The sequence below is a fragment of the Anas acuta genome, chromosome 1 (genome assembly GCF_963932015.1).
Source record: "Anas acuta chromosome 1, bAnaAcu1.1, whole genome shotgun sequence".
Taxonomy (NCBI): domain Eukaryota; kingdom Metazoa; phylum Chordata; class Aves; order Anseriformes; family Anatidae; genus Anas; species Anas acuta.
In genome coordinates, this window is record NC_088979.1 from 198,032,255 (window position 1) to 198,056,251 (window position 23,997).

The 23,997-nt window shown below is 44.9% G+C and overlaps 2 protein-coding genes across 11 annotated transcripts in view; one reads left to right on the top strand and one right to left on the bottom strand.

The window, feature by feature from the left end:
- Positions 1-4,022, top strand: part of FRMD4A (FERM domain containing 4A) — a 346,642-nt gene extending 342,620 nt beyond the window's left edge. For all 9 annotated transcript variants that reach the window (XM_068670002.1, XM_068670003.1, XM_068669998.1 and 6 more), the window contains one exon: positions 520-4,022. In XM_068670002.1, coding sequence (XP_068526103.1) covers positions 520-622 — 103 coding nt within the window. In that variant the 3' untranslated portion in view covers positions 623-4,022. The remainder of the gene's footprint in view (positions 1-519) is intronic.
- Positions 1,488-22,803, bottom strand: PRPF18 (pre-mRNA processing factor 18). Of its 2 annotated transcripts, XM_068670005.1 has the most exons (11): positions 22,728-22,803; positions 21,440-21,517; positions 21,287-21,313; positions 18,559-18,663; positions 17,189-17,302; positions 15,839-15,985; positions 13,848-13,916; positions 12,783-12,923; positions 12,239-12,310; positions 9,880-10,035; positions 1,488-6,874 (listed from the first exon to the last, which is right to left on the bottom strand). In XM_068670005.1, the coding sequence occupies exons 1-11, from the start codon at positions 22,791-22,793 to the stop codon at positions 6,794-6,796; spliced, it is 1,056 nt and encodes a 351-aa protein (XP_068526106.1). In that variant the 5' UTR covers positions 22,794-22,803; the 3' UTR covers positions 1,488-6,793. The 2 variants fall into 2 exon arrangements, with proteins under 2 accessions (XP_068526106.1, XP_068526107.1); XM_068670006.1 differs by lacking the exon at positions 21,287-21,313.
- Positions 22,804-23,997: the final 1,194 nt, after the last annotated feature.

Below are 23,997 nucleotides of genomic sequence, written 5' to 3' on the forward strand. Positions count from 1 at the left end.
GCATCTGGCGAGTATTTCGAGCCCGGCTTTCTAGAGCTAACCCACAGAGCTCCGGCACGGAGCCGGGAAACAAAAGGCTCTTTAAGGGGCAGCATGGGTTGGCCTTGCTCAGGTTCCCCCCATCTCAACAAGATTTTGACCTCAGGGTTTTCTCCAGGCAAGGAGCTCCGCAGCCTAAGCCGGGAGCTGACCTTGATCCGAGCCTGGAGAGCAAATTCCCCTGAAATCCCTCCCGGGCTCTGTGCAAGCAACCAAAAAGCCACGTGGCAAACGACCCCATAGCTTGCCACGAGAGGTGCTGCGAGACGAGAACCGGGCTACTTGAGGCAAAATGTGGGCTACCCCCCAGCATGCCTCACCCTCACCACCTGGTTTTGCTGTTCCTGCCCCGTAACCCCGGGGCTGCCGGGCAATGCGGAGCCTCCACCCCGAAGACGGGCTCTGGGATCTTCCCCACCCGCAGCCCGATGCTTTCTGCGAGCCCTGGCTGCCCCTAACCCAGTTCCCTTTCTCCCGCAGGAGCTACACCGATAGCTGTTTCCTGGATCCTCCCCTCTATCCAGAACTAGCAGACGTCCAGTGGTATGGACAGGAAAAAGCCAAGCCTGGGACTCTAGTGTGAACCCCTGACCTCAAGCGAATCCCATCGACGCCATTCGGAGCTCACCTCACTGCCTCTCATTTGCCTTACCCAGATGCACTGTCACCCAGCACCAGCTTCAACTCTTTAAGCACTTTTCTCACGATGCAATTCGACATTTCGGTAACATTTGGCCCCGAGACATCCACCACGACCGCGGCAGTGCCTCCCCTTGCCAGACTGGTGCTCGTCCCTCCCGGAGCCCGCAGGGCAGCGGATGCGTGGAGCAGCCAGTCGGCGATTTAAAAGCTGGTTTTCCTTCTAAACGATGGGAGCCTGTCGAGGTTTCCACAAATCTTACTGCTCTGTGGCACGTACCAGCAGTAAGACGTCCATGACCTGCGATCCGAAGCCAAAACAGCATCGGTTTCAATAGGGTGGGGGGTGGGTTTGACACAAAATGGGACAGAGGCTGAGAAATACTCCTTGAAAATGCTTCTTTTAAGGAAAAAGTGAAATCCTGACACTTCAGAGATGTGTCAGAGTCCCACAATCAGGTCTGCGCTGCACAAAATCACCAAACCCACGTCAGCGGGGTGAGTTTGTCCAGCAGGGCCCTGCTCTGGGAGCATCTCATTCGCCTCGATGCCAGCCACGAGCACCTCCTGGCAAACAGCTTCTCCTTCGTTGCTTTGAGCCCATCTCGACAGCAGCAACCGAACCCCACGTGCCGAAGACCCGCTGGAGGTCTGGGCTGGTAGCACAGCATCTACGAGCTGCAATTACAGCGGGCAAACGAGGTTCACAGAGGCATTAATTACAGCAGAGGCAAGCGCTGCGACTCGGCACAGCTCTGCGGCTGGCACAGATTCCTTACCAACACCTAGCGAGGTTGGGGTGGGGGTGATTTATTTTTTTTTTCCCAATACTCTGATGAAGATCCAAATTGCCAAATTCTTCAAGCAGACACAGCCAATAAATCCTGATGGAGCTCCGCACGGAAGCGCGACCGGCAAACCGAGCGGTGTAGCAAAGGGCTCAGCACCAGGCGGGGAGCAGCAGCGGGGCTGGCAGATTTCCTCGGGGCAAGAAGCAGCCCTGAGGAAGAGAAGGAAGGACAGGAGGTGCCGGGCACCTGCCGCCTGCTACCAGAAGGAAATCGGCCGCGAGAGTCGTGGAAGAAGCTGCAAGTTTACACGTACTTTGGAGCAATGCTTTATACACGTCAAGCCATGGAACTTTAAAAGGCCTCAAAGACACTTTTGTAACGAACCAGTGCACAATCTCTCTCTATCTCTCTCTCTCGGTGGATGTCGAAGCTGGCACGTCTAGCCTTCACTGCGGTGCTATGCTGTTTTTATTGCCACTAGACGGGGGGGAGGTCCCTGCCCCCCGTTGGCGCGTGCAAACGATGATTTCCTATGGGAAAGGCATTACAGGAACGGCTGGAGGGGGGTTACTTTGCGAAAAGCAGAAACTGAAGTTAGCTTTAGTTTAAAAATAATTAAAAAAAACAAAAACAAAAAACAAAACAGAAGTGCGAGTGTGCGTGCGCGTGTTCCAAGAGCAACAGCATCTACCAGACACGAGGAGGGCGAGGAGTTGAGAACAAAACCCCGCGACTCGGGGGCTGCCACACCTTTTGGTATGAAGCTTGCTGGAAAACTGCATTCCAGGCTTTCGAAAGAGAATGGGTCCTTCCTAATTAGATTTGGCAAGGTGAGGGGGTTTCTAAAAATTCCCGCAAGCTGCTCATGCTAATTCCTTTCCCCGATAGGTGTAAGAAATGTGGGCTTCGCTCCCCAGCCCTCGCCCGCTGGGCTGCTTGGGCAGAAACACCTGAGCTATTTGTCCAGAGCCAGGAAGGAAGCTCTTTAATGTCCACACATGAAGCATAAATGACTTAACCCTCTGAAATAATAATAATAATAATAATTAATTTTTAAAACTGGCAAGAGGTTTTTAAAGGTAGCCACGCAAGCCTCGTGCTCCCAGACCTGCACAAAGATCCAGCAGGCGGCGGTGAGATCGCACCCCTTACCTGGATGTTGGAACAAAATCCTGTTTTATTTTAACATCCCTCTCTGCTCTGGGGCCTTTAGCATGGGAATTATTGTGAGCTCCTAGCTGGATTTTGAGCTGGGTAGGAGCTGGTGCCAATCGCTGGCATGCGCTGGTAAGATTCTGGGGGTAAAACGAAAGGATTAAATGAGGACCAAATTAAGCAGCAACAGGTAATTCAGCCCACGGATTTTGAGGGGCTCTGAGCAACTGTCTGTTTTCTTTTTAATTTCCCTGGTTAAGTGGTTTCAGGTTTTGTTGTTGTTTTTTTTTTCGTTTTTCTGTGTACCTTCTTTTAATTAAAAAGAATTCAACAACAGCGGCACTACGAGGCCTCTGGGCACTGCAGGAAGACACACTCATTCCTTCAAGCCCAGATCTGCAGTTTTGCAGCAAAGGTTAAGAGGTGGCAGCCCTGAAATTAGGAAAAAAAAAAACAACAAAAAAATGAAATAAATGGTTAGCCTGAATTGCAAACAGGCTCGAGTAGAGAAAAAGCTTTCTAGAAACGGACTGAGTTTAGCTTTGTGTTCTGCTTTTCTGTTTTGCAATCAAGGCACACGTGAGCAGCCAGTCTGGTAGTAAAGACAGATTAAGTAAAACAGGTTTTACTGTTTAGCTCAATTCAATTAAACACAAATGTACATAAAATGTTAATCATGTGGGATTAACATATTTAAGTATAACACGGAGGGGTATATACATAGCTATTATATACAAGCACTTGACTACCAACTTAACCCCTCCTTTACCTTTTTTTTTTTTTTTTTTAATTATTTTTCCAGGCTCCATCCAACATAAAGCCACAATTTCTTAGTCTCCACGTCCGAAGCTCCCCCTGTTCAGCCAGCAGCCCGGGGCACATCTGTGTGCCTGGCTCTGCTGCGAGGCAGGGTTTATTTTTAAATGCTCTTATATGCAGTCGCGTGTTGGAAATGTTGAAGCAGTCCCATTCGTTTTCACTCTGTCTTAGTTTTAGTTCCGGGCATAGCCGACCCCCCATTCAGGTGCTATCAGATGACCAGTTACTGCTTAGTTAACTAGGTGTAAAGTTTTACATATATATTAATGTCAATAGTTTTATTACGAGTTGTGTAAAATGGACTCTCTAGTTTAAAAAAAAGGAAAAACAACAAAAAAAAAAAAAAAGAAAAAAAATTAGGTCTCTCCTGAAATTGACTTTAGAGCATGTAAAATGATTTTACTGGATTCCGTTCAATTGTAACCAAGGACAAAAATCTGTATGTTGTAGAAAAAGCTGCAGAATTAAAGGAGATCTGCTTTTAATTTATTCTTTTTGTATTAAGAATTTGTATAGTTACCTTTACATTTTGCAGAACGGTGTTGTCAACACTTCCTTATTAAAGCATTTTCAAAATGAGCCTCGGCACTGATCCTTCCTTCGCGCGGCCACCGCGGGGTGCGGACACTCACACAGTTGCAGGGTTTTGGGCAGGGACACACTGATTTTGCTGCAAAAAGTGCTCAGTATTCCCGCAAAAACCCAGCCCTGTACAGACCCCATGGGATTTGGGGCTCAGCAGATCCCTGCTGGCTGCACCCGAAATGCTCTCTCGCACGCTGGGCTCCGGGGATGGACGGGTAACTGAGAATAACCAAAATTAACGCTGCAGGAGGGGCCCTCCTGGCCCCTTCTGGCATTAAAAGCAGCAAACAAGGCACTACAGGCGCGTAACGACTCGCAGGAACAGGGACACAAGGCAGAAAGCCCACACTGTGGGAGCCTGTACGGGATCAGGCAGCCCCTTCCAGCTGTGGGAAGGGGTGGGGGAGCCGTAACGCACGGCCGGGGGCAGTAAAAAAAAAAAAAAAAAAAAAAGTCCTAAAAACACTCCTGACATTTCCATGGGGAATGCATGACTTCAGCCTCAGGCTACGAGTCATCGGATTCAGCAGAATTGTTTCCGGCTAAGGCGAAAATTATCAGAAACAAACATCTGGAGAAGCCCAGAGGGACAAGTCTTTGGGGTTTGGGCTGGCCGGTTGGTTAGAAGGCCCTATTAGCCAGTAGGGCTGGGTCTGGTCGCTGCAATTTGGGGCATTCCAGCTGCACAGAGCCTCAGACCGACGATGAGAAGCAGCAGCCCTGACACTGCTCCCCTCCGCCATCCCCCGGGGATGGAAGCGCCGTGAGAACGCGCTCGTTTGCCTCGGTTCCCTGCGTGGAGCCACTCCACAAATTGCAGGGGGATGAAGCTGCTGCCACGGGGCTTGTGCGAGCCATGAGGCTGCATTTCAGGGACTGTCCGCGAGCAGACACGCTGCTCAAATCGCATTCCTTAAACCTGATTAGCCCCAAACGTTCCAAACCCGAAATCCTGTCCCTACAGGAGGCACATCCCCGTTCAAGCCGGTGCTCAGGGTGCCATTAAATTGCTCTTCAGTAATTAGCTCAAGAGTGGGAGGGGGAAAAAAAGTCAGACTAATGCTATTATAGAGGCCCTGAGGAATCCAGTTCCCACTAAAGCAAATGTTACAGCGCTCCCTAAACCATCCCCTGGCTACTCCCTCGCTGCACTTTCCGAGGAAATTATGGCTCTTCACAACGAGGGACGGCATCGTCTCGCAATTATTTAAAGAGTTCAGGACTCGAGGTCAGGTTAAAGATTTAGAAACGGCTCAGGAAATCATCTGGGCGGGGAGAGGGATAAAGTTGCGGTGTTGTAAACGTTTCCTGTTGTAATAATGCCTCTGAAGGACCTCTGTACGCTGCAGAAAAATCCCCAGATGCTGATGTTAATGAAACCCTTCCACGCTCTTGACATCTGCCCAGCTTCTCCCCACAAATCCCCGTCTGCTCCCCGAAGAGCCCTCCCCAGGCTCCAGTTAGATCTTGTCAGCCTCGTTTTTATTACTTCTCAACTGTTTAAGCTCTTGACATTTTCTTTGGGGTCAGACACTCCAGACTACAACGTCTGAAACGGCCCTCGAGAACCCGGAGAGCCCCCAGAAGAACCTCAGCAGCTCCCCCAGACGCTTCCCCAGTCCCCAGCACCGCGTCTTATGGTGCCAGGGGACGTGGGGAGCACCAGATGACTCAGAAAAGCCACCACAAGCTACCAAATGCTAACCCCAGTTACTCAGCAGTTTGTTTGGAGCCTGACTTTACGTCCCAAAAGGCCTCTTTATGAGAAGGAACACCCACCTTAACACTGCTGCAGAGGTGCTGATGTTCTTGTAATTACAAAAAACATGGGATTTCAGATTAGACTTTCAAGATGCACCACTAAAAATTGTCGGTGTTTCACTGCTCACACAGATTTAGAGCTCAGAAGCTGTAAGACTCCTGCCCATTCCCAGACAAGATGCACAACGGCAAAGTGCTGCGGCTGCTACTCAACTGTACCTGGTCATGGGAGGTCCTAATTGTTTTCTCTGCGATGCCCCGTGGACTGAAATTTTCTCCAGATGTATAAAAACAGGATTTGAAAGCCTCAAGAGCCGTAAGATTACTTCCCCCAAGCCCAGAAGGTTTATATTAAAAATGCTATTACAAAAAAAAAAAAAAAAGCCAAATCAGATGTATTCAAGATCAAAAACTCTTTCCACTGCAAGTGGCTGTATTTTTCAGCTGAGAAATATATAAACCTTTTTTTTTTTCTTGATAAATACCACATGAAAGATTAGCCATTAAAGTCTTCATATTTACAGAAACAACCGAGATTCAGCTTCGACTGCTTCCCTCTAATCATCTACCCACATCAGCCTCCAGTGGGAAAGCTGCCAAAAACCTCCAACATCCAGCCCTGGCGGGGCTGAGTCTCACCTAAAGCTCTAGGATACAACAGCGAGGCTGAGCTCGGTCTATGCAGTTCCCCGAATAATAAATTGAAATAAAAGCAAGGGGCACAGTCAACACCCCCTAGTCATGGTCATCCCTCCTTCAGAAGCTCCTCTGCCATGTACAGGATCTGTTTAGGATCTGTTCAGCATAAAGAATAGACCTAAAAAGGAATCTACAGAAGTGGGGCGTATTGAAAGGAAGCTGTAGAGAAATCTGCTGCTTTATGGGTTTTCTGCAGAGCCCGCACGAAGTTTCTGTCGGTGCTCAAGCACAAACTGCTCCGATTCTTCTGCTCTCCCTGGATCTTGGAGATCAAAATGTGAGTCACGCCTGGCCTGCAGAGAGCCTTATAAAGCATTGTACTCCACACACTTCGATGGGTCTGTTGGGAAGTGCTTCTGGCAAATGGTCATGAGCCTCTTCAGCCCCTGGGAATCAACAAAACAAGGACAATTCTGTAATAAAACTGCCGTTGTCAAACAGGCTACAGTGACTGCTCAGCTTAACGTGAAGAATTAAAAACAAATGGCTGCTGTTCTGGTTTTTATTCGCTTGGTATTCCATTTTTATTAACCTTTCTCCCTGCAAAGTACTAAATATTACAAATATCCTCAACAAGGCTAAATGCCAAGTGCTGCGCTTGGGGCACAACACCCGGGGGGAAGAGAGGCTGGAAAGCTGCCCGGCAGGAAAGGACCTGGGGGCGCTGGTCAACAGGAGCAGGGAAGTGATCGTCCCCTTGTGCACCTCAAATGTTGTGTTCAGGTTTGGGGCCCTCACTGCAAGAAGGACATGGAGCTGCTGGAGTGTGTGCAGAGCAAGAAAGCTGGTGACGGGATGGGAAAACAAGAGTTATGGGGAGCGAGTGAGGGAATTGGGGTTGTTTAGTCTGGAGAAGAGGAGGCTGAGGGGAGACCTCATCACTCCTTACAGCTGCCTGAAAGGAGGTTGCAGAGAGGAGGTGTTAGTCTCTTTTCTCAGGTGACAAATGATAGGACACAAGAAAATGGTCTCAAGTTGCACTAGGATAGGTTTAGATTGGAAATTAGGAAGAATTTCTTCACAGAGAGGGTGGTCAAGCATTGGAATGGGCTGCCCAGGGAAGTGGTGCAGTCCCCATCCCTGGAGGTATTCAAGAGAGGTGTGGACGTGGCGCTGAGGGACACGGTTTAGTGATGGGACTCGGTAGGTCAGGTTGATGGTTGGATTTGATGATGCTGAAGGTCTTTTCCTACCTAGCTGATTCTAGGATTTCCAATATTGGAGGAGTTTGTGATTCTATAACCGAAGCAATTGCAAATTTCAACCCTCACGATACGTTTACATAGTGAGGAATCACAGAAATGCTTTAATCCCTCTTCAGCATCAAGGTGGAAAACACCATTATCGCAATAAATGATACTTAAAAGAACCCTGATTATTAAAAGAAAAACAGTTCTAAAAGAGCAAAAAGCCACTTCTGACACCAAAACACGCTGCACAACTAAGGAGAAGAACCAGGTTTCTTTAGAAACCGAATGTCTTGCGAGCAGAGGTGTCACTCCTCCCCATATCGTCATCCACCCTGCCCTGCGCAGTGGAGGCAAGCTTAAGAAGTAATCAAGAAGAAAGGCAGAATGGGGAATTTTCTCTCTAATGCTTTTAAAGCATCGATTGCCAAAAAACCTGACAGAACTCCTGTGGCTTTTTTCTTTCAAGTCATACATAGATGCCTAATAAAAAGAAGGAGAGCTGCTGTGGTAGCAGTGTAATTTTGCAACGACACTAACTCCACAGCAGCAGTCACGTGCCTGTCGTTATATCCTCCATCTGTGAGACAGCTCCTCGCTGTAAAGAAAGCGATTAAGCAGAAGATGTTTTCCAGACTCCTGCCTGCACTGAAAAGGCAAAAGCATGTCCCAGCAGCGTACAGACTCGCTGTTTGGGATGTTGATTGCAGGTTCGTTGTGCATCAAGCTAACCTGATCCCAATTTCACTGCTGGGAGCACCAAGAATACTCCACGTGCTCTGTTTGAAGCAGAGCAGCTGAGTAAGCCCTTGTATTTAAAACCAACGAGAAGAACATAAATGTTGAAAACCAACTTTGTATCAGCTCTGCAGGTTGTGTACTTCAGGAGTATTGATGAGAACTCACAGTGGGGAGATGAACGTGAAGATTTCCTTCACCAATGGATGCACTTTCAGGACAGAAGGGACAAATCGGGGAATTCATGTATGTTGTATCTTCCAGAGGGTATGTTAAGAGAGATCAAAAAACACTACAGAGTTGAGATCTTACTGCTAGAAGAGTGGTAAATGGGCACAGAGAGTTAATTATTCACCAAAATTAGAGAAGAACCATTAGAACCATGCTGAGGTCCACAACAACCTTCTTTCACAGTCCAAATCTCTTTTTTTTTAACATAGCCTAACAAAAAACTATGTAGTCTATACACGCTACTTCATCCATTAGATAACTCCCAGCAAGTATTAAACTAAGCAGAGCCTGTCTCTGAAGATGTGTAACCTGCACATCAGTTTTCACCTTGCAAAAGAATCGATCAAATTTGATTTGTTGGCTCTGTGAACATCTGGAGCTCCTCCTGACTTCACAACAGTATTTCCTCAGGTTGTGATATTAAAAACTCGAGCTGAAGATAAATCAAAGGTTATACTTGTAGCCTCAAAAAGAGAGTGGAGATAGAAGGGGAAGTTGTATTTTGCAAGCAATCAACTAGCAGGCATCTGCAGAAGTTGCAGTGGGAGTCCTTGTGCCGCAGCAGGAAGGTGTTGGTGTAAACCTCTCCTGTCAGTGGCTCCGAGCTCTGTGATGCTGCTCCCAGGCTTCAGAGTTAAGCCAGAAAGACTTTAGATTGTTGAGACTGTAACTGGCAAAAGGCAAATACATTTACCAGTTTGAGGAGAGATGACCCACTGCACTGAAAGGCCGGAGAAAAAAACAGCACTACGATTAATGCCACAACTAACAGAAGCTCCTTACAGGAGTATGAATAGGAAGAGAAGGAATTAAACCTGGAATTCTGAGCCCACACCACTAAAGAGAGGTGTTTGTGAAATGAAAGCAATTATCTAGTTGCAGCACTAGGCAGGAGGGCTGTATTTCGTGGTTAAAGGCAGCACAACAGGAGCATCAAACTCCAGTGATGTTAAAACCATAAGTTAAGCAGTGAGGGAACGGAGGAGAATAAAGCATGTGGTCACAGTTACTTTGGTGTTAATACAGGATTACAAGCATTAGACATGAAAGCTTTAAGCGTTAAGACATTCATTCCTCGGCCAGCACCAAAGATGATGCAGGTCCAGGGTGAATTACCTATTAAATAGATGTCACACCGCCTGTTCTGGGATGTTTTTACCCCATCACTTTTAACTGTGAACCTCTCAGGGATCCCCTAACTTCAAAATTTGTTGGCTTTCCAAAGCTACCGTTACCTGAATATATTTCCTCTGAGTTTCATCATTGAGAACGTGGGCTACGTGCTTGGAGAAAATCTTTTCACGACCCGTTCGAGCGTGGATGCCAACCATGGTTACCCCGATAGGCCAGGGAGCGTTCCCGATCGCCATCTGAAGGTAGGCGTCGTTTGCCTGAAGAAACACAGCACACACACACTTAGCAAAAACAAAAAGGGCATCAGAAGGGTTTTTTGAGTGGCTTTGCATTGCTGTAAATACATTCCAGCCTCTCTGAATCAGGTTTCATTGCATGGTATTAAGCAATTTTTACACGACACCTTCCTAACATGATTCACTTGAACTCTCAGGTAAGCAAGGACTACAGACTACCTAACAGGTGATAAAAGAAGGCACTGAATGCTATTTATTAATATTTACTTACTAAAATCTAAAGATTCCTGGGATTATTTTCAACTCAGCCTGTTCAGGTTCCTGTTTCTGCTGCAATCACCTTTCCCACCTCTCCTATTTTGGTTACAGACTAAAGCAGCAGCTGTCAGGAAGAATGGTTAGCTTGCAAAGAGACCGAGAACCAGTTCTCTAAAAAACTGGGTCAAACAAGCACATTTGTAACCCTGTTTATGAACGGCCCAGCAGCACTGAATGACTCTGCAGTCTCCCCATGAAGACAGCAACCCCATTTCTTAACATAAAGCTGAGGCAGGCACCAGCCCTGGGGAAGAAAGGGAATAAAGCGTAAGGGAAGATAAGCAGAAAGAAAGGGAGAAAGGCACAAAAAGAAAAGGGTGAAAGGCACAAAGCATGGACAAAAAAGCAGCATGGCATCTGAGCACCAGGAAGCGAGGGGGACAGACACACACACAGCTTCAGCAGGACATTCCTCCACTATTAGCAAAGAGCTGTAAGGCTCACTGATAAGGAGTTCATTTATCATCTCCCAGAGACTACACGGTAAGAAGTCGCGAGCATGACCAGTGCGTGCAGTTTCTTCACATTTGGCACTGTTCAGAGGCACAGCCTTAGTCAAACACCTGCTTGCTGACTGCTGTATGGCTTTGTAATGAAACATGGTATGTGAGCATGCAATTAAAGATTCTTCCAGGACTGTCACAACAAGGTTAATTAAGGTTGAGTGGGCAACTTGCGTTCTGCCATGTGCCTGCCATCGCAGGTGGATTTCAAAAGTTAAATCTTTGCAGCATGTCACCTAACAAAACCCTAAGAAATCGGGGCTGACAGCATTTGCCAGGCTGCACAAAGCAAAAAAATAAGAACTAAAATACACAATAACAGGAGGCAGAAAGAGACAAGAGATAAGTCTCTGAGGAAACAAAACAGAAAAGGATATGAGGATCTTTAGAAGCACAAGGCTCATTAGGCTCATTAAAGAAAAACACTTCCAAATATGTACTCAGCCTCCCCCTAAATCAGAGTCTGTGGAGTTTACATACAGCCAGGCACCTGTGGGACAGAGGAGCACAGGTGATGAACCTAGGAGATAAACTGCATTCCTGCACACTCACTGCTTTACTGGGGAGGCATCAGAAAGGCAATTTCAGCAATTTCAACATAATGATGACAGCCAACGGAAAAAAAAAAAGCCCCAAAACAAAACCCCACTATCACACATCCCACACTTCTGGTTCTACTTTAAAACGATTTGGATTAAACTTGCCTTAGGCCATCTCAATTTTTTTTTCAATAACAAAGCAGGTTTGCTTGCTTACTAGACAAATTTCCCCAAGTCCTCACAAGTCTACTAAGAAATACGAGATAACCAAAGGTATAACAAAGCTAAATTTCCTCTGGATGCTTAAGCAAAATCTATCAGTAGCTGAGTTCCTCTTCTGAAGGCCTGATGCTCCCTCTAAATTTGTGTGAAGTACTTTTGCCTCCTCCCTAAAAGCAGGCTTTGTCCAGGAATGTTTCATTAGTTTGCCTCAATCTTACCAGAACAGCTAATGTGAGTATGGCCAAAGAAAGGGACAGTGTCTCAGATTTAATACCTCAATTCACCTCAATTAATTGCTAATTAATTAATCAACATCCCATTACCGTGAATTCAATGCCTTCATTTAACCTTACTGTATCAGATTTCCAGCTCAGTATTCCTCTGCAATTTAATATAACCTGAGAAGAACTGTGTTTGTGCCTGCAAGCTCTGCAGTTTCACCATCAAAAGACCTTCTGACAGACCGTGGATCAAACACTATCTGCAGCCTAACCTTTAGGAGCCATTTTTCGTTTTATTTGAACATGCGTTGTGTGCATTTCCAGCTATGTATCTTTAAGATGCAAAAAGGGAGATGCTGAAGTACAAATCCAATCTATTAAGACCAGCCAGCCTAAACACACGGGGGGAGTACAAACATACCTTCACGTATTCCCTCTGCAACATGAATTTAATAATATCTGTTATTGATTCTTTGATGTCTGCAGGAAGCGTCTGCAGAAGGAAAAAAAAAAAAAGAGACAGCTTTACTTTCAAATATTCAACTCAGGAAAATCACCCTACTCAGCATTTAGATGAAGTTTAGCACCCCAGCTTGAGGACTTTAATGAAGGAAAACATCTTCCTTATTTAGCTGGTGGATCTGAAGCACGAGAGGTTAAGTGGTTCTATCTAGTAGCTAGTGGCAAATTGCAAGAACACAATCCTAATTCTTTGGGATTGAGTAAGTGGTACACAAAGCAACACCTGGAAGAGCAGTGGGTAGGCAGAAGAATTAACTGGTCAAGATAAAAAGGGCAGAACTGGGGGTCATAGGCTCCAGCCACAAAAACCCTGACCAACTCACTCCTCCTCTCATCTTCAGCTGAAGGAACAGGAACCTCGGGAAAAGGCACTAAATACTGTGAGCTTCGAAAGCAGCAGCTAAATGAGTCTTAGAGGACGGTGACATTGACAAGTGACTCACCCTTTTCCGAAGCTTCCTGAAGAGAGGCCTCAGGTAGGACTCTGTTTGCTTTTGGGTGGCACTGTTCAGCTTCCCCTGGACTCCTCGCTTCACGTAGTCCTCTCTGGCGTTCAGCTCCTTGGCCCAGACACCAAGAAGAAACTGCACAAGGAGCAAATCTGTGTCACAGTGCCATCTAGTGACCACCTCCCCAAAGCAGATGGGAACCATGGTTTAAGCCAACACAGCAAAATGAGTATTTTGGGGAGAAGAATGAATTAAAGAGGCAAAAATCCTCTTTCATGGGGATTGGCACAGAGGAATGGGTTCTCAAGTTGTGAGAAGAAGCCTGAATAATGGTAAAGCACGCAGTAAAAATTCAACACACTACAACAAACTTGCCAAATGTACCTTCTGTCCACCCAGAAAACCATTTTTGAGCTTTCTTTGTCTGCCTGCCCAGCCTGAACTTTACCAAAATGCCAACTTATCCGATTTACACAAATAAAAGCTTCAACTCTTGCTGTGGCTGCTGATAATCACATTAGTTACACAAAGAGCAAATGACTCAGATGAGAGACAATGCAGGCTTCTTGACAGGAAACAAGGAAACAATTTCGTACTACCCACTTGAACCTGCTTCCTCAGCAAAGCCAGCAGACTTGCCACTAAGTTCTTTTATTTCACAAAGCAGCACCAGGGGACATTTCATTTTAATTTGCACTGCTCCTAGGGAAGGCAGGTGGGGACTCCTTCTGAGTTTTTAACGTGGCACATAGAAGCAATTCCATCCAACTGCCCCAATCATCATGCGGAAATCAAAACCATATTTATTTTGTCTGGGAAAGTAGAACCAGATTTTGCTCTCCCAACAGCTCTTTCCCAGGTCTCACAGAAGTCTCTACTGTGACTAACCAAGGCAGCGGAAAGCGAAGTATTAAATAATAATAATTTAATTTAAAAAAAAAAAAGCACAATGAAAACTTCTCTCTCCAAGCAGCTGGAATCTCACCAAATAAATGTATCTGCATAGTAGTAAAAGGTATGTCAGAGCTACAGAATAATTGATCTATTGGAGTAGCTTACCTTCAAGAATTTCGTTATGATGTCCATGTCATAGTGATCATCACCCCGTCCTAAGGATTCTCCCAAAGCCTAGAACAGGAGACAAAAAGGCAATGATTTCCACACTGTCTAGATATTTTCCACCACCATAGCAGAGCATGATTCACCGCAGTGTGAACTGTAAAATATCCCACCAGTAAACCCAAACACTAGCTAGGAAATGGAATGATACAGCTATGTAACTTACTGGCACTCAGTAATCTAATAAAAATTTAAGTCAAATAATGTCTGATCTTCTTAATAGCTAATCTAAATCAACCCTCTTTTCACTTAAAACCATTACTCCTCACCCTATCACTATGCTCCCTGAAAAGAGTCCCCCTGTTATTCCTGTAGCCCCCTTTAGGTTCTGGAAGGCCACTATAAGGTCTCCCCACAGCCTTCTTTTTTCTAGGTGAAATAATCCCAGCTTTCTCAGCCTTTCATCATAAATCAGGTGCTCCAGCCCTCCGACCATCATCATGGCCTTTCCTCCAGTCCCACTCTAACAGGTCCATGCCCTTCTTAAGCTGGTTCCCCAGAGCTGAACACAGTCATTATTTTTTATAATTAATTTTAATATTTTTTAATAATTCTTAATTCTTTGCTGTTTTTTTTCCCCTTAAGTTATTTCACTTCTCTGATTTACCGGGGCTTTCTATCATTCTACCATTTCATGTAATTTTAAGTATGAAATTGAGGGAGTAAATCCAAAAATAAATAAAAAAAAGAAACCCACACTATCATGTCATCCCAATACTCCATCTTCCTGTTAAAACCTTGGAAATGTTAATATTACTGTTGATTTCTAGAAACATTTTCCAGTAGATACACCTGGATAATTTATTTCCATCTCCCTCACATTTCCAAAGTGAGTTTATTTTTAAAATTTCCTAGATTTGGAACTACCTTCAGCGTAACCCTCTATGCTCAAGGGAATGCAGTGAAAGCAGCGCGCTATTCAGACTGCAGTGCTTTCAAACTTTGTAAAAAATAAAATAATAATACAGACTGCTTTCATGGCTCAAACAATGAGGTGATGTACTATGACATCAAAAAGGGAATATTTTGAGAACTAACAGATTGCTAAAAGCAGCCCCATTACAACTGGTATCCCTCCTGGTACTACAGGTATTTTACACCAGAATTCTTGGTAGGTACCCTAAGAAAAAGGTCGAAGCTATCTCCTAGTAATGTATTCATTTCAGCTTTTGGTTATAAATCAGATTATTTCTAAACACGTATTTGGAGGGATATTAAGAAGATTAACTTCTGCAAAGAGTTTGAAGATTAAGGGTAAAAGTCTTTAGCTCAAGTTAATGTGCTTTTCCAAATGCCACCCGGAAATACCAGGTGCTGAGTGCATGTCATGGCACTCGTTCTGCACTCACGTACACAAATACTTCAGTATTTTTTCAAAGCACAGTAGTCATTTGCACTGAAGTTCCTGGGGCACATCTTCACTGCACTTGTATTTTCTTTAACTGCCTGCTTCTAATTTTCACTTTGTTGTTCTGACTGCCTTTATATCAAACATTCTTTTTGTGCATCTGTTTTTCAGAGTCCATCTTTCTTGTACAAGGAAAATTCATCTGCTCTAAGCTCATCACCGTCTCAAATACCCATTGGAAAAGCTGTAGAATTTGTGATCAGGTAATACTTTTTTATTTAATTCTTTAATTTCAAAACTCTACAGGAAAATCCTAACTGCACCACTTGCCTTGCAGAAAGCTCTGTCCCTTTTTTGATGAGGTGTTGTAAACAATGATCCCTTGAGTTTTCACATGTCTACTGTAAGCCCTAGGGTGCAATTCAAGGCTTAGCAACCTTAATTTCCTAACAGAGTATACTGAAGGACTTTTTAGAATGCTTAAATTCAATGTTGAAAACAATCTTGAAGCTTTCTCACCACATTATAACAATAAATACATGTACATCTGAACTCCCTAAATTAAATTCTATCCATCACATACCTCCAGTTCTTCAATAGTGGTATTCTCTTCATGGACTTTCAAGTCATTCTGCGAGTCATCATCTCCTGCTTCTTGGCCGCCTACAATTTCATTCAGATACTGCTGGTCGATCTTATCCAAGGCAGCCTTCAGGTCATTTCTCAGACCCTGGAAAAGACAAGAAATAATTAGTTTATTTTAAAAAATAATAAAAACAACACAACAAGCAAGTTAAAAACCGTTCAGAACAGTCACAGCGAGCATACAACTCCTGTAAAAATATACACACGGGTTTAATTTTGTTGTCTGAATATTAACTAAGTTCAACAAACAGTTTCTGGATTGCTTCAGTACCTTACAAAAAACATGTGCATAAAGTGTTCACACCTAGAAGCAAGACTTTTTAACCATAGGTTCACGAGAAGAGCCCAGAGGACTGTATCAACTTCTAGGACTTCCTTCAATACATTTTCTCCTAGCAAGGCACTGAGCCACCCCAAAACAAACAGAACAAAAAGCATAACCACCATCAGCTCTACAAGTCTTCACATTCACCCTGAAAAAACTGAAAAGAATGCAAGTAGCACTACCTGAGTGCTGGCACATGAAACAGTTACGTAGCTTCCCCTTATTACCAATGATTTAAGCAGAATGTTTTATATAGATGGTTTAAAATCCCCTACTCCAACAAAACCTTGCTACTTCCTAATACTCCTACTACTGCCATCAAGAATTTTATCATAGATAACAATGATGGGAGAGAAGCTTTTGTCAGGAAAATTATGTTTTAAAACTTTCAGATCTATTTAGCCTTTTTTAAAGGGCTTGAACAGGTAGAAGTTGTCCTTTTCTAGGCAGCACCAGCAACAATTTTTTCAAACTGTTTAGTTTATCCCAAATTATGGAAGAAAATCCATAGCTTCACACTCTCAGCTGCCTTCCAATCACATCTCTTCACTTACCTGATCGATTCCTAAATCAAAAGGAACAAATCAGTAAACTCTGATATATCTATTAGTCATTTCTGAAGCCAAAGGATACTTTAAATGGAAGAAGAAGAAAACAAAGCTTCCTTAACAAGTGATAGCTCTGGAATAGAGGGATTTGCAAATTTACTAACATACCAGGAACACAGGAGTGTTTTCTTTCTTACCTGAACAAACAGGCTAGTGTGAACAGTAAGTGACTATCTTCTCTGCTGCTTATAAAGGTCTCAGGTTTTACTGACACCTGGAGGCCCCTTCGTCATCTGAAAAGGCCTAGAAGATTTCTAGGGTGGAACTGGCTAGCATAAGGCGTTTTACTTGTGCACAGAACTTTCAGAGCACTCCTCAGTGGTTATCCCACCGTTAATAAGTAAGTAAGAGTTACCTTGTTCACTTCAGGTGCAAGAATTTCTATCTTCCTCAGCCGCTGAAACGCATCATAATCTGTTTCTCCAAACAGTCTCACCGGCTCACCTCTCTCTCGTAACCTCCTGATAACCTGGAATGAATCAAAGCATCCCCTTACGCAAACCCATAAAGGAAGCAAAATAAAATCCTGAAGGCCAGATTTATTTTCTTTGCTTAAAATAACAAGCTGTGCTGGACTGGAGAGGAAACGGCGATATTTTAAGCAGTATAAAAATGTTCCAGACACTTTACAATCTACATTTAGAATTCCCACGGTATTTCAGCGAAAGGTCACTCCAAATATTACCAATCTAAATTTTGCATAAAACCCCAAGCCGTTTCCTATAATCTAACTTCTTCCTGCTATGACTTGTTTAAACAAATACACAAAAATCATCGCGCTGGCAGGGCATAAATACTATTTCCAAGATCACAAAGGAAGCTGATGATTGTTTCCTTCACTCTCACTTGTCGGGGGCAATAAAATACGCCCCAACAAGGCTGCACGCTGTCCCAGCACATTGAAAATTCTCTTCCTTAAGCATTTGGCGAATATTAAGTCCCACAATCTAATATGATTTAAGGATAACTGAGGTGTTAACAGCCTCCCTTGGCTGACTTGCAAAGTTATGGGCAAAGCCAAGAACTGAACTTCATTCTCCCAAATCTTTAGCACATGCATTGCTTGATGAATCTGTTTAGACTTTACACACATTATTCATTCGGTGTACCAAGCAATAGGCTTAGTGACCCACCAAGAAATATTCTGGTGACCAAACTACACCAGCAGAGTAGCTGGACAATTGCAACCAAATTCATGGAGACATTCATTCATTCACTCAGTTCTCCAAGTGTCTTGCCTACACTAGCAAACATTTAACTTGCAAAAACATCAGAACTAGGGGGTGGATCACACCTTGATCAAAGCAGGCCAAAATCTCAAGCCAAATCTCAAATGAAACATGAAACCAATAGCCCACACAAAAAGTTCTGTACCTGAACTGTCTTGTGAAATTAAGGGGATAAAATGACATCTTGGATGATCTCAGCTGTGAATTCTGGTATTTCCCAGATAATTTATTCTATATTTAATATTATTTCTAAATTTCCTGCTTCTCTTCTACTTTGGGGTATAGATCTGTTTTGTGAATTCACATTCCCATAGGTGTTCTTATACTTAGAAAGGAAAAAGGGCACACCATTTGCTCTAGCTTCAGGATTTCTTCTAGAAATCAAGATAAATTTCCTACATTTTGATCTGAAATAAGATTTAGAAACTATGGGCTACAAAGAGAAGTTGGGGAAAAAAATACTTTGAAAAATTCAGCTTTTGATTGTGGATTTTACCTCCTGTCTGGAGAGAGTCATTGGTAATTTTTCTTCTGCCAGTTCAAGTTCCAGCACTGGATTTGTTGAAGTCAGTGGCTTCTCCTCCTCTTCCTGTTGCTGCACCTACATTTAACAGACAGTTACTAATAAGCAGATGGAAATAAACCTACATCCAGATAACAATGTAAAAGTACAGGAACTCTGCAACACAGATTGTAATACAACTACGAGCTTCTAGTTTCAGTTTTTATTGACTGTAATTGAATTTCACAGAACAATAAAAGCTTTTAAAAGTGTCTGTATTTAACAAAGCCTTCTGCAGGTTGCAGGAAGCAACCTGCAACCGGAAAGGACAACTGCTTCAGTCTGTCAATCACGTGTCAGCACGGGTGCCAAAAATAGCAAACCCACCCTCTGCCTGTTGGTTCCTGCCCCTGCCTTATCCCCACACGAAGGCATTCGCTCTGCTGTGCGATGGCCCAGCTGGGAGGAACAACTCAAACAGAAAATAATCTGGCAAACAAACAGAAAGGTACTCCTCTCAGCCCACTAAACCTCATCCAGCTCACCAGGCAGTAGCACAAACACAAGCCTGGGCACACTGGCAGAAATGAAAACCCAAGAGCAGACAGAGAACGGGGCTGCTACGTCCAGTCAGCCTGAAATGTTTGGTACCTGTTCAGCTGGGCTTCGAGAGGTGCTTGTTTAAGGAAATCTTCCTAGCAAGCTTGCCAAATGAGCACAGCTTCTTGTGGGTTTAAAAAAAAAACATACCTACACCTCCTCATAAAGATAGCATCTCATTAATGACTTCTTTTCATCTAAAAGAAGGTCCCCGAATCAAACAGAGCTTTCCTTCTTCATTACTCAATGTTTTAATAATGCAAAAAGATCCCCCTTTGATCAAAGTAACTCGGAGACAGCAGCCATGTAACTACAGTTCCCTCTGTAAGCTCAAGTTTGACACTGCTGATAGCATGAGCAGACTGCTGTCAGTAATATTCCTATAATAGGAAACATTTCCAGTGCTCATTCATAACTTGCTTTCTCTGAGACTTATTAAAATTTATTTCCTTTCTGTCCTTGATAATAGGGAATAATCCCACTTAATCCCACACCATTCTTTGTGCCAGGACAGCACGTTGTCATTTCCAGTGTGTGTACTCAGGCTGAGTAGTCTGATGACTGTACCAGACAGATTATTTTTAAAGTAGCTTTTATATTCTCCCAAGGCAGAGCAGCTCCATGGCCATGCAGGGATCCACCCCGATGGCTCCAGATCCAAGGTTCAGCCCCAAATCTCTATTCAGTGCTATGCTACCCGACACAGAAATCAATCCTACAATCACAGGTGTTCAGAGCGAGCAAGGGAAGGACAATCAAATCAATGCTTCACACAGAAAGGGAGGGGAAAAATAAACTTCCATCAGTGCAGGAGAGGGGGAGTGGACAGGAGACAGAAAATACGGAGCCATGTAACTATATAAAGAAATACACTCCCGTGGCAGAAGGATAGGTACAAACTTTAACTTACAAACATTCCTGAAATCATAAAGAGACAGCAGCATTGGGGAAAAAGATTTGGTCCGTTCTGTCAGATGGACTTCAAGTTACGAGTGGTATTTTTACCACAGTTATTTTGGTTTCAGCGCTTTCTTTTTCAAGCAAATCAGATGAATTTAACTTATTAAATCTCAGCAAAGCAGAAAAGCACCTCGAATGGAAAAGAAATCAGTCCATATTCTACATCTTATTAATGCAGTAAAGAGCAAATGCAGAAATCTGGGAGGCTCGGAAGAGTTACTAAACAAAGCAACTTATTTTAAAACCATTTTGAGGGTTACATTTCAAGTCTAAACCCATCTCGTAGCAGCACAGAGATCCCATTTAACCATTGTGCATCGTTCTGAAGAATTCAGGCTAATGCTCACAAAGCACCACGCCATCACTTCAACTCAGAAGAGCGGCTGCATTCACAGACCCCTTCCCCATGACTATATGCTGCACGTTCCAGAAGTCGTTTTGGCGTGGGTGTTCAAATAAGTCTACAAACGGATCAAGGTTTCAGAATAAGTCACTGACTGCGACACGTCCAATTGAGAACAACGTTCCTGTCCGTGCCCAGGAACAGTAAACAAGACAGTGAGCCTCTGTCTTTCTAAGGAGAATGCAGACCCCCTCGCATCCACATAGAATAATCAGGCAGGCAGGCAGATGCACACAAAATAAAACTGTATTCTTTCCATCGCAGGAGAACTACTTCCCTGACACCCTTACGAGGCAAAGCCTTCCAGATTACTCATTTGTTTCCAAGTGCACCCTACGTTACCAATTGTTTGCTTGTTTTGCCAGCCAGAAAACAAACGCGGCGTGGCGCTCTTTCAGTGCTGGATGGCTGATGGCCAAAGGAACAAATCCGTACAGTAGGAAGGGTTGGCAGGTCTTTTTAGTATGCACCCACACTATACTGATTTCTTTTGGACGTTTTGATAAGATTTTGAAAGTGAGCTGAATGGACAGTGTATCCATTCTTTTCAACAAGGGGAGATGGCTATATCAGATCCAGTGTTCATGCCTAAAAGCACAGTTTGAAAAGAAAGGAGACAAGCTTTGATCCCAAGCCACTTCATGCTTTCCACAAAAAATAAAAGAAAGAAAAGGAAAAGCCAAACCATAACACAAACTTAAGTAGCTGTACGTCATGCATATCTTTTCCTGCATTGAAAATGGGTTCGGAAACTCATACCTCTCCAGGTGGCTTCTCATTTACAGGCTAATGTATAACATTAACAGATTGAACAAAGAACAACAATTATCATTAACAACATTTATACTGTTGAGAATAAAATGTAGACTTCAAAGCAAAACACACAAATTCCTGAAAGAATAAGTACAATACCTTGTAGCCGCATCTCTGGAAATAGGCTTCCTCTTCTTTTTTAGCTAACTCACTGCGTTTGAAATATTTCTTATTTCCCTAAAAGAGAGGAAAGCCGTTAACATTTTACAGTTTCAGAAACCTGTGGGAAAACAGCTCGAACCTCCTTACTTGATGCGGTGAATTCAGCTACCTCCTTTCACAGAGCTGGCTGCAGTGCCATGTAAAAAGCACAAATTGGGAGCACCTCTGAAAATCAGCAATACAGGGTGACTTCATGGCACAGTTATAAGCAGGCCTGAAAAGTCCAATGAGGTCACCAGTGCTTGAGAAAAAAAAACTTTGTCACACAAGATCACGGTCCCAGGTAGCATAAAGCTCCACTTCAGATGTGCACAACAAGGCTCAGACTGTACAGTACAGGAAGTATGTTTAAAAAACACGTTAAAAATGTGACTTCACACTAAATAAACCGAATGGGAGTACTCATCTTTGTGCAATGCATTCTGTATACTAAATCGGTGCACCTGTGAAGAAATGTGTCTGATGAGACCATCCAGACTCTGTGGCTGGTAACTGCAGTTTTAAACATGGTTTAGGGGGTGATAGTGGTGGTAGGGGGGCGGTTGGTCCAGGTGAGCAACCACTGCTGTCAAACTGACAAATGTGAACGCAGGCCACCTGAAAGCCTCCCAATGTCACCAAAAAAAATGGTCTGGGTTGGAAAGGACCCCAAAGCCCCCCCAGTGCCACCCCCTGCCATGGGCAGGGACACCTCCCAGCAGCCCAGGCTGCCCAAAGCCCCATCCAGCCTGGCCTTGGGCACTGCCAGGGATGGGGCAGCCACAGCTCCTCTGGGCAGCCTGGGACAGTGCCTCAACACCCTCAGAGTGAAGAATTTCCCCCTAATGTGTGTTTAACGAGTACACTTCTGCTGCAGACCAAAAGATTGTTTTAACCCCAAAACATCACATTAAACTTTGGCTCTAACATGAAGTATTACTCCCTTCTCTGTACCTTGCCTGACCCACAGCAGCCACCAACTGCCGCTCTTCACCCCCTAACACCCAAATCCCCACTCAGCCGTTCCCAAAAGCACTCTGCTGCCCTCAACCTCCCTTTAGTGCTGTGCTCAGCTTTGGGCCCCTCACTACAAGGACATCGAGGCCCTGGAGCGTGTCCAGAGCAGGGCTCCCTTGCCCTAACCCCCAGCCAAAACATCCCAGGCAGAGGAACGCGGCGGGGCCCTGACCCCAAGGCCGCTGTCCCTAAGGACCCCCCCGGTGTCCCCAAGCCCCCCCAGCCTCACCCCCACCAGCTCCTTGTCCTCCAGCTGCTGCCGCTTGCGGCTGATCTCCCGCTTCAGGATGTCCATGGCGGCCTTCCTCCACCACCACCACCACCACCACCACCACCACCACCACCACCACCACCACCACCACCACCACCACCACCACCACCACCACCACCACCACCACCACCACCACCACCACCTCCTCCTCCTCCTCCTCCTCCTCTTCCTCCTCCGCCGGAGGTGCCGAAGCAAAACAACGCCGTCACTTCTGGGGCTCGGCCTCGGGCCGCCGAGCTCCCCACAGCGACCCCTGGCGCCGTGGGGGTGTGGGGAGAGACCTCAAAATGGGGTCCCGGGGGGCTTCAAAGGGGTCCCGGGGGTCCCTGGCAGACAAAGGAGGGCGGCCGACAGCGCGGGGAGCTCGCAGGTTCCCCCCTTGTGCTCAAAGGCTGAGAGAGGTCTGGGCTGAGTCACGGAATAAAAGCATAAATGTTGGAGAAAAACTCCAAAATCACCTTTTCCAACCATCCCCCTACCACCATTATCACCCACTAAACCGTGTCCCCAAGCACCACGTCCAACTGTCCTTAAACACCCCCAGGGACGGTGATGCCACCACCTCCCTGGTTTCAATGCCTGACCGCCCTCTCTGAGGAGAAATTTCTCCACATTTCCAACCTGGGAAGTGAAACCTACTGGAAATGAACCTGTGAAAGTGAAACCCGCAGCTGCTTTTAGCTTGTCACAGGGTGTGCAGCTTCTGTGACACACACAGAGATAGCAAGAAGGGAGCTGGACCCTGAAATTTGTCCTGTTCCCCTCCTGACCTGCTTTTACCCTGTGGCTAGTGAGGTCTGAAAGGTCCTGAGCAGGCCTCAGAGACTGGATAAGAAAAGCCCAATGTGGAATTAAATTCATCATATAAGAGGAAATCATAAAATTGTACAATGGCTCAGGTTGGAAGGGACCTTAAAGATCATCTAACTCCAACCCCTCTGCCATGGGCAGGGATGTCTCCCACTAGATCAGGACCTCATCTAACCGGGTCTTGAACACCTCAGGGATGGGGCATCCACAGCCTCTCTGGGCAACCTTCTCCAGTGCCTCACCACCCTCTGAGTAAAGAATTTCCTCCTAACCTCTAATCTAAATCTCTCTCTTTTAATTTAAAACCATTGGGGCACCTGGGTTTAAAACCTGGGGCACAGGGCAGCTCCGGCTCTGCCAGCCTTTTTCCACCTTTCAGTCCTCCCAGATTCTTTCACTTTCTCCATCGTGAACTCCT

Bases quoted from the DNA above. Each gene is read 5' to 3' on its own strand.
- PRPF18 (XM_068670005.1), bottom strand. From the start codon at position 22,793: ATGGACATCCTGAAGCGGGAGATCAGCCGCAAGCGGCAGCAGCTGGAG. The intron at 13,917-15,838 runs GTATGTGATGGA...CTCCTGTTCTAG, and splicing joins CCACTATTGAAGAACTGGAG to GCTTTGGGAGAATCCTTAGG. The intron at 12,924-13,847 runs GTAAGCTACTCC...CTCCTTGTGCAG, and splicing joins TCATAACGAAATTCTTGAAG to TTTCTTCTTGGTGTCTGGGC.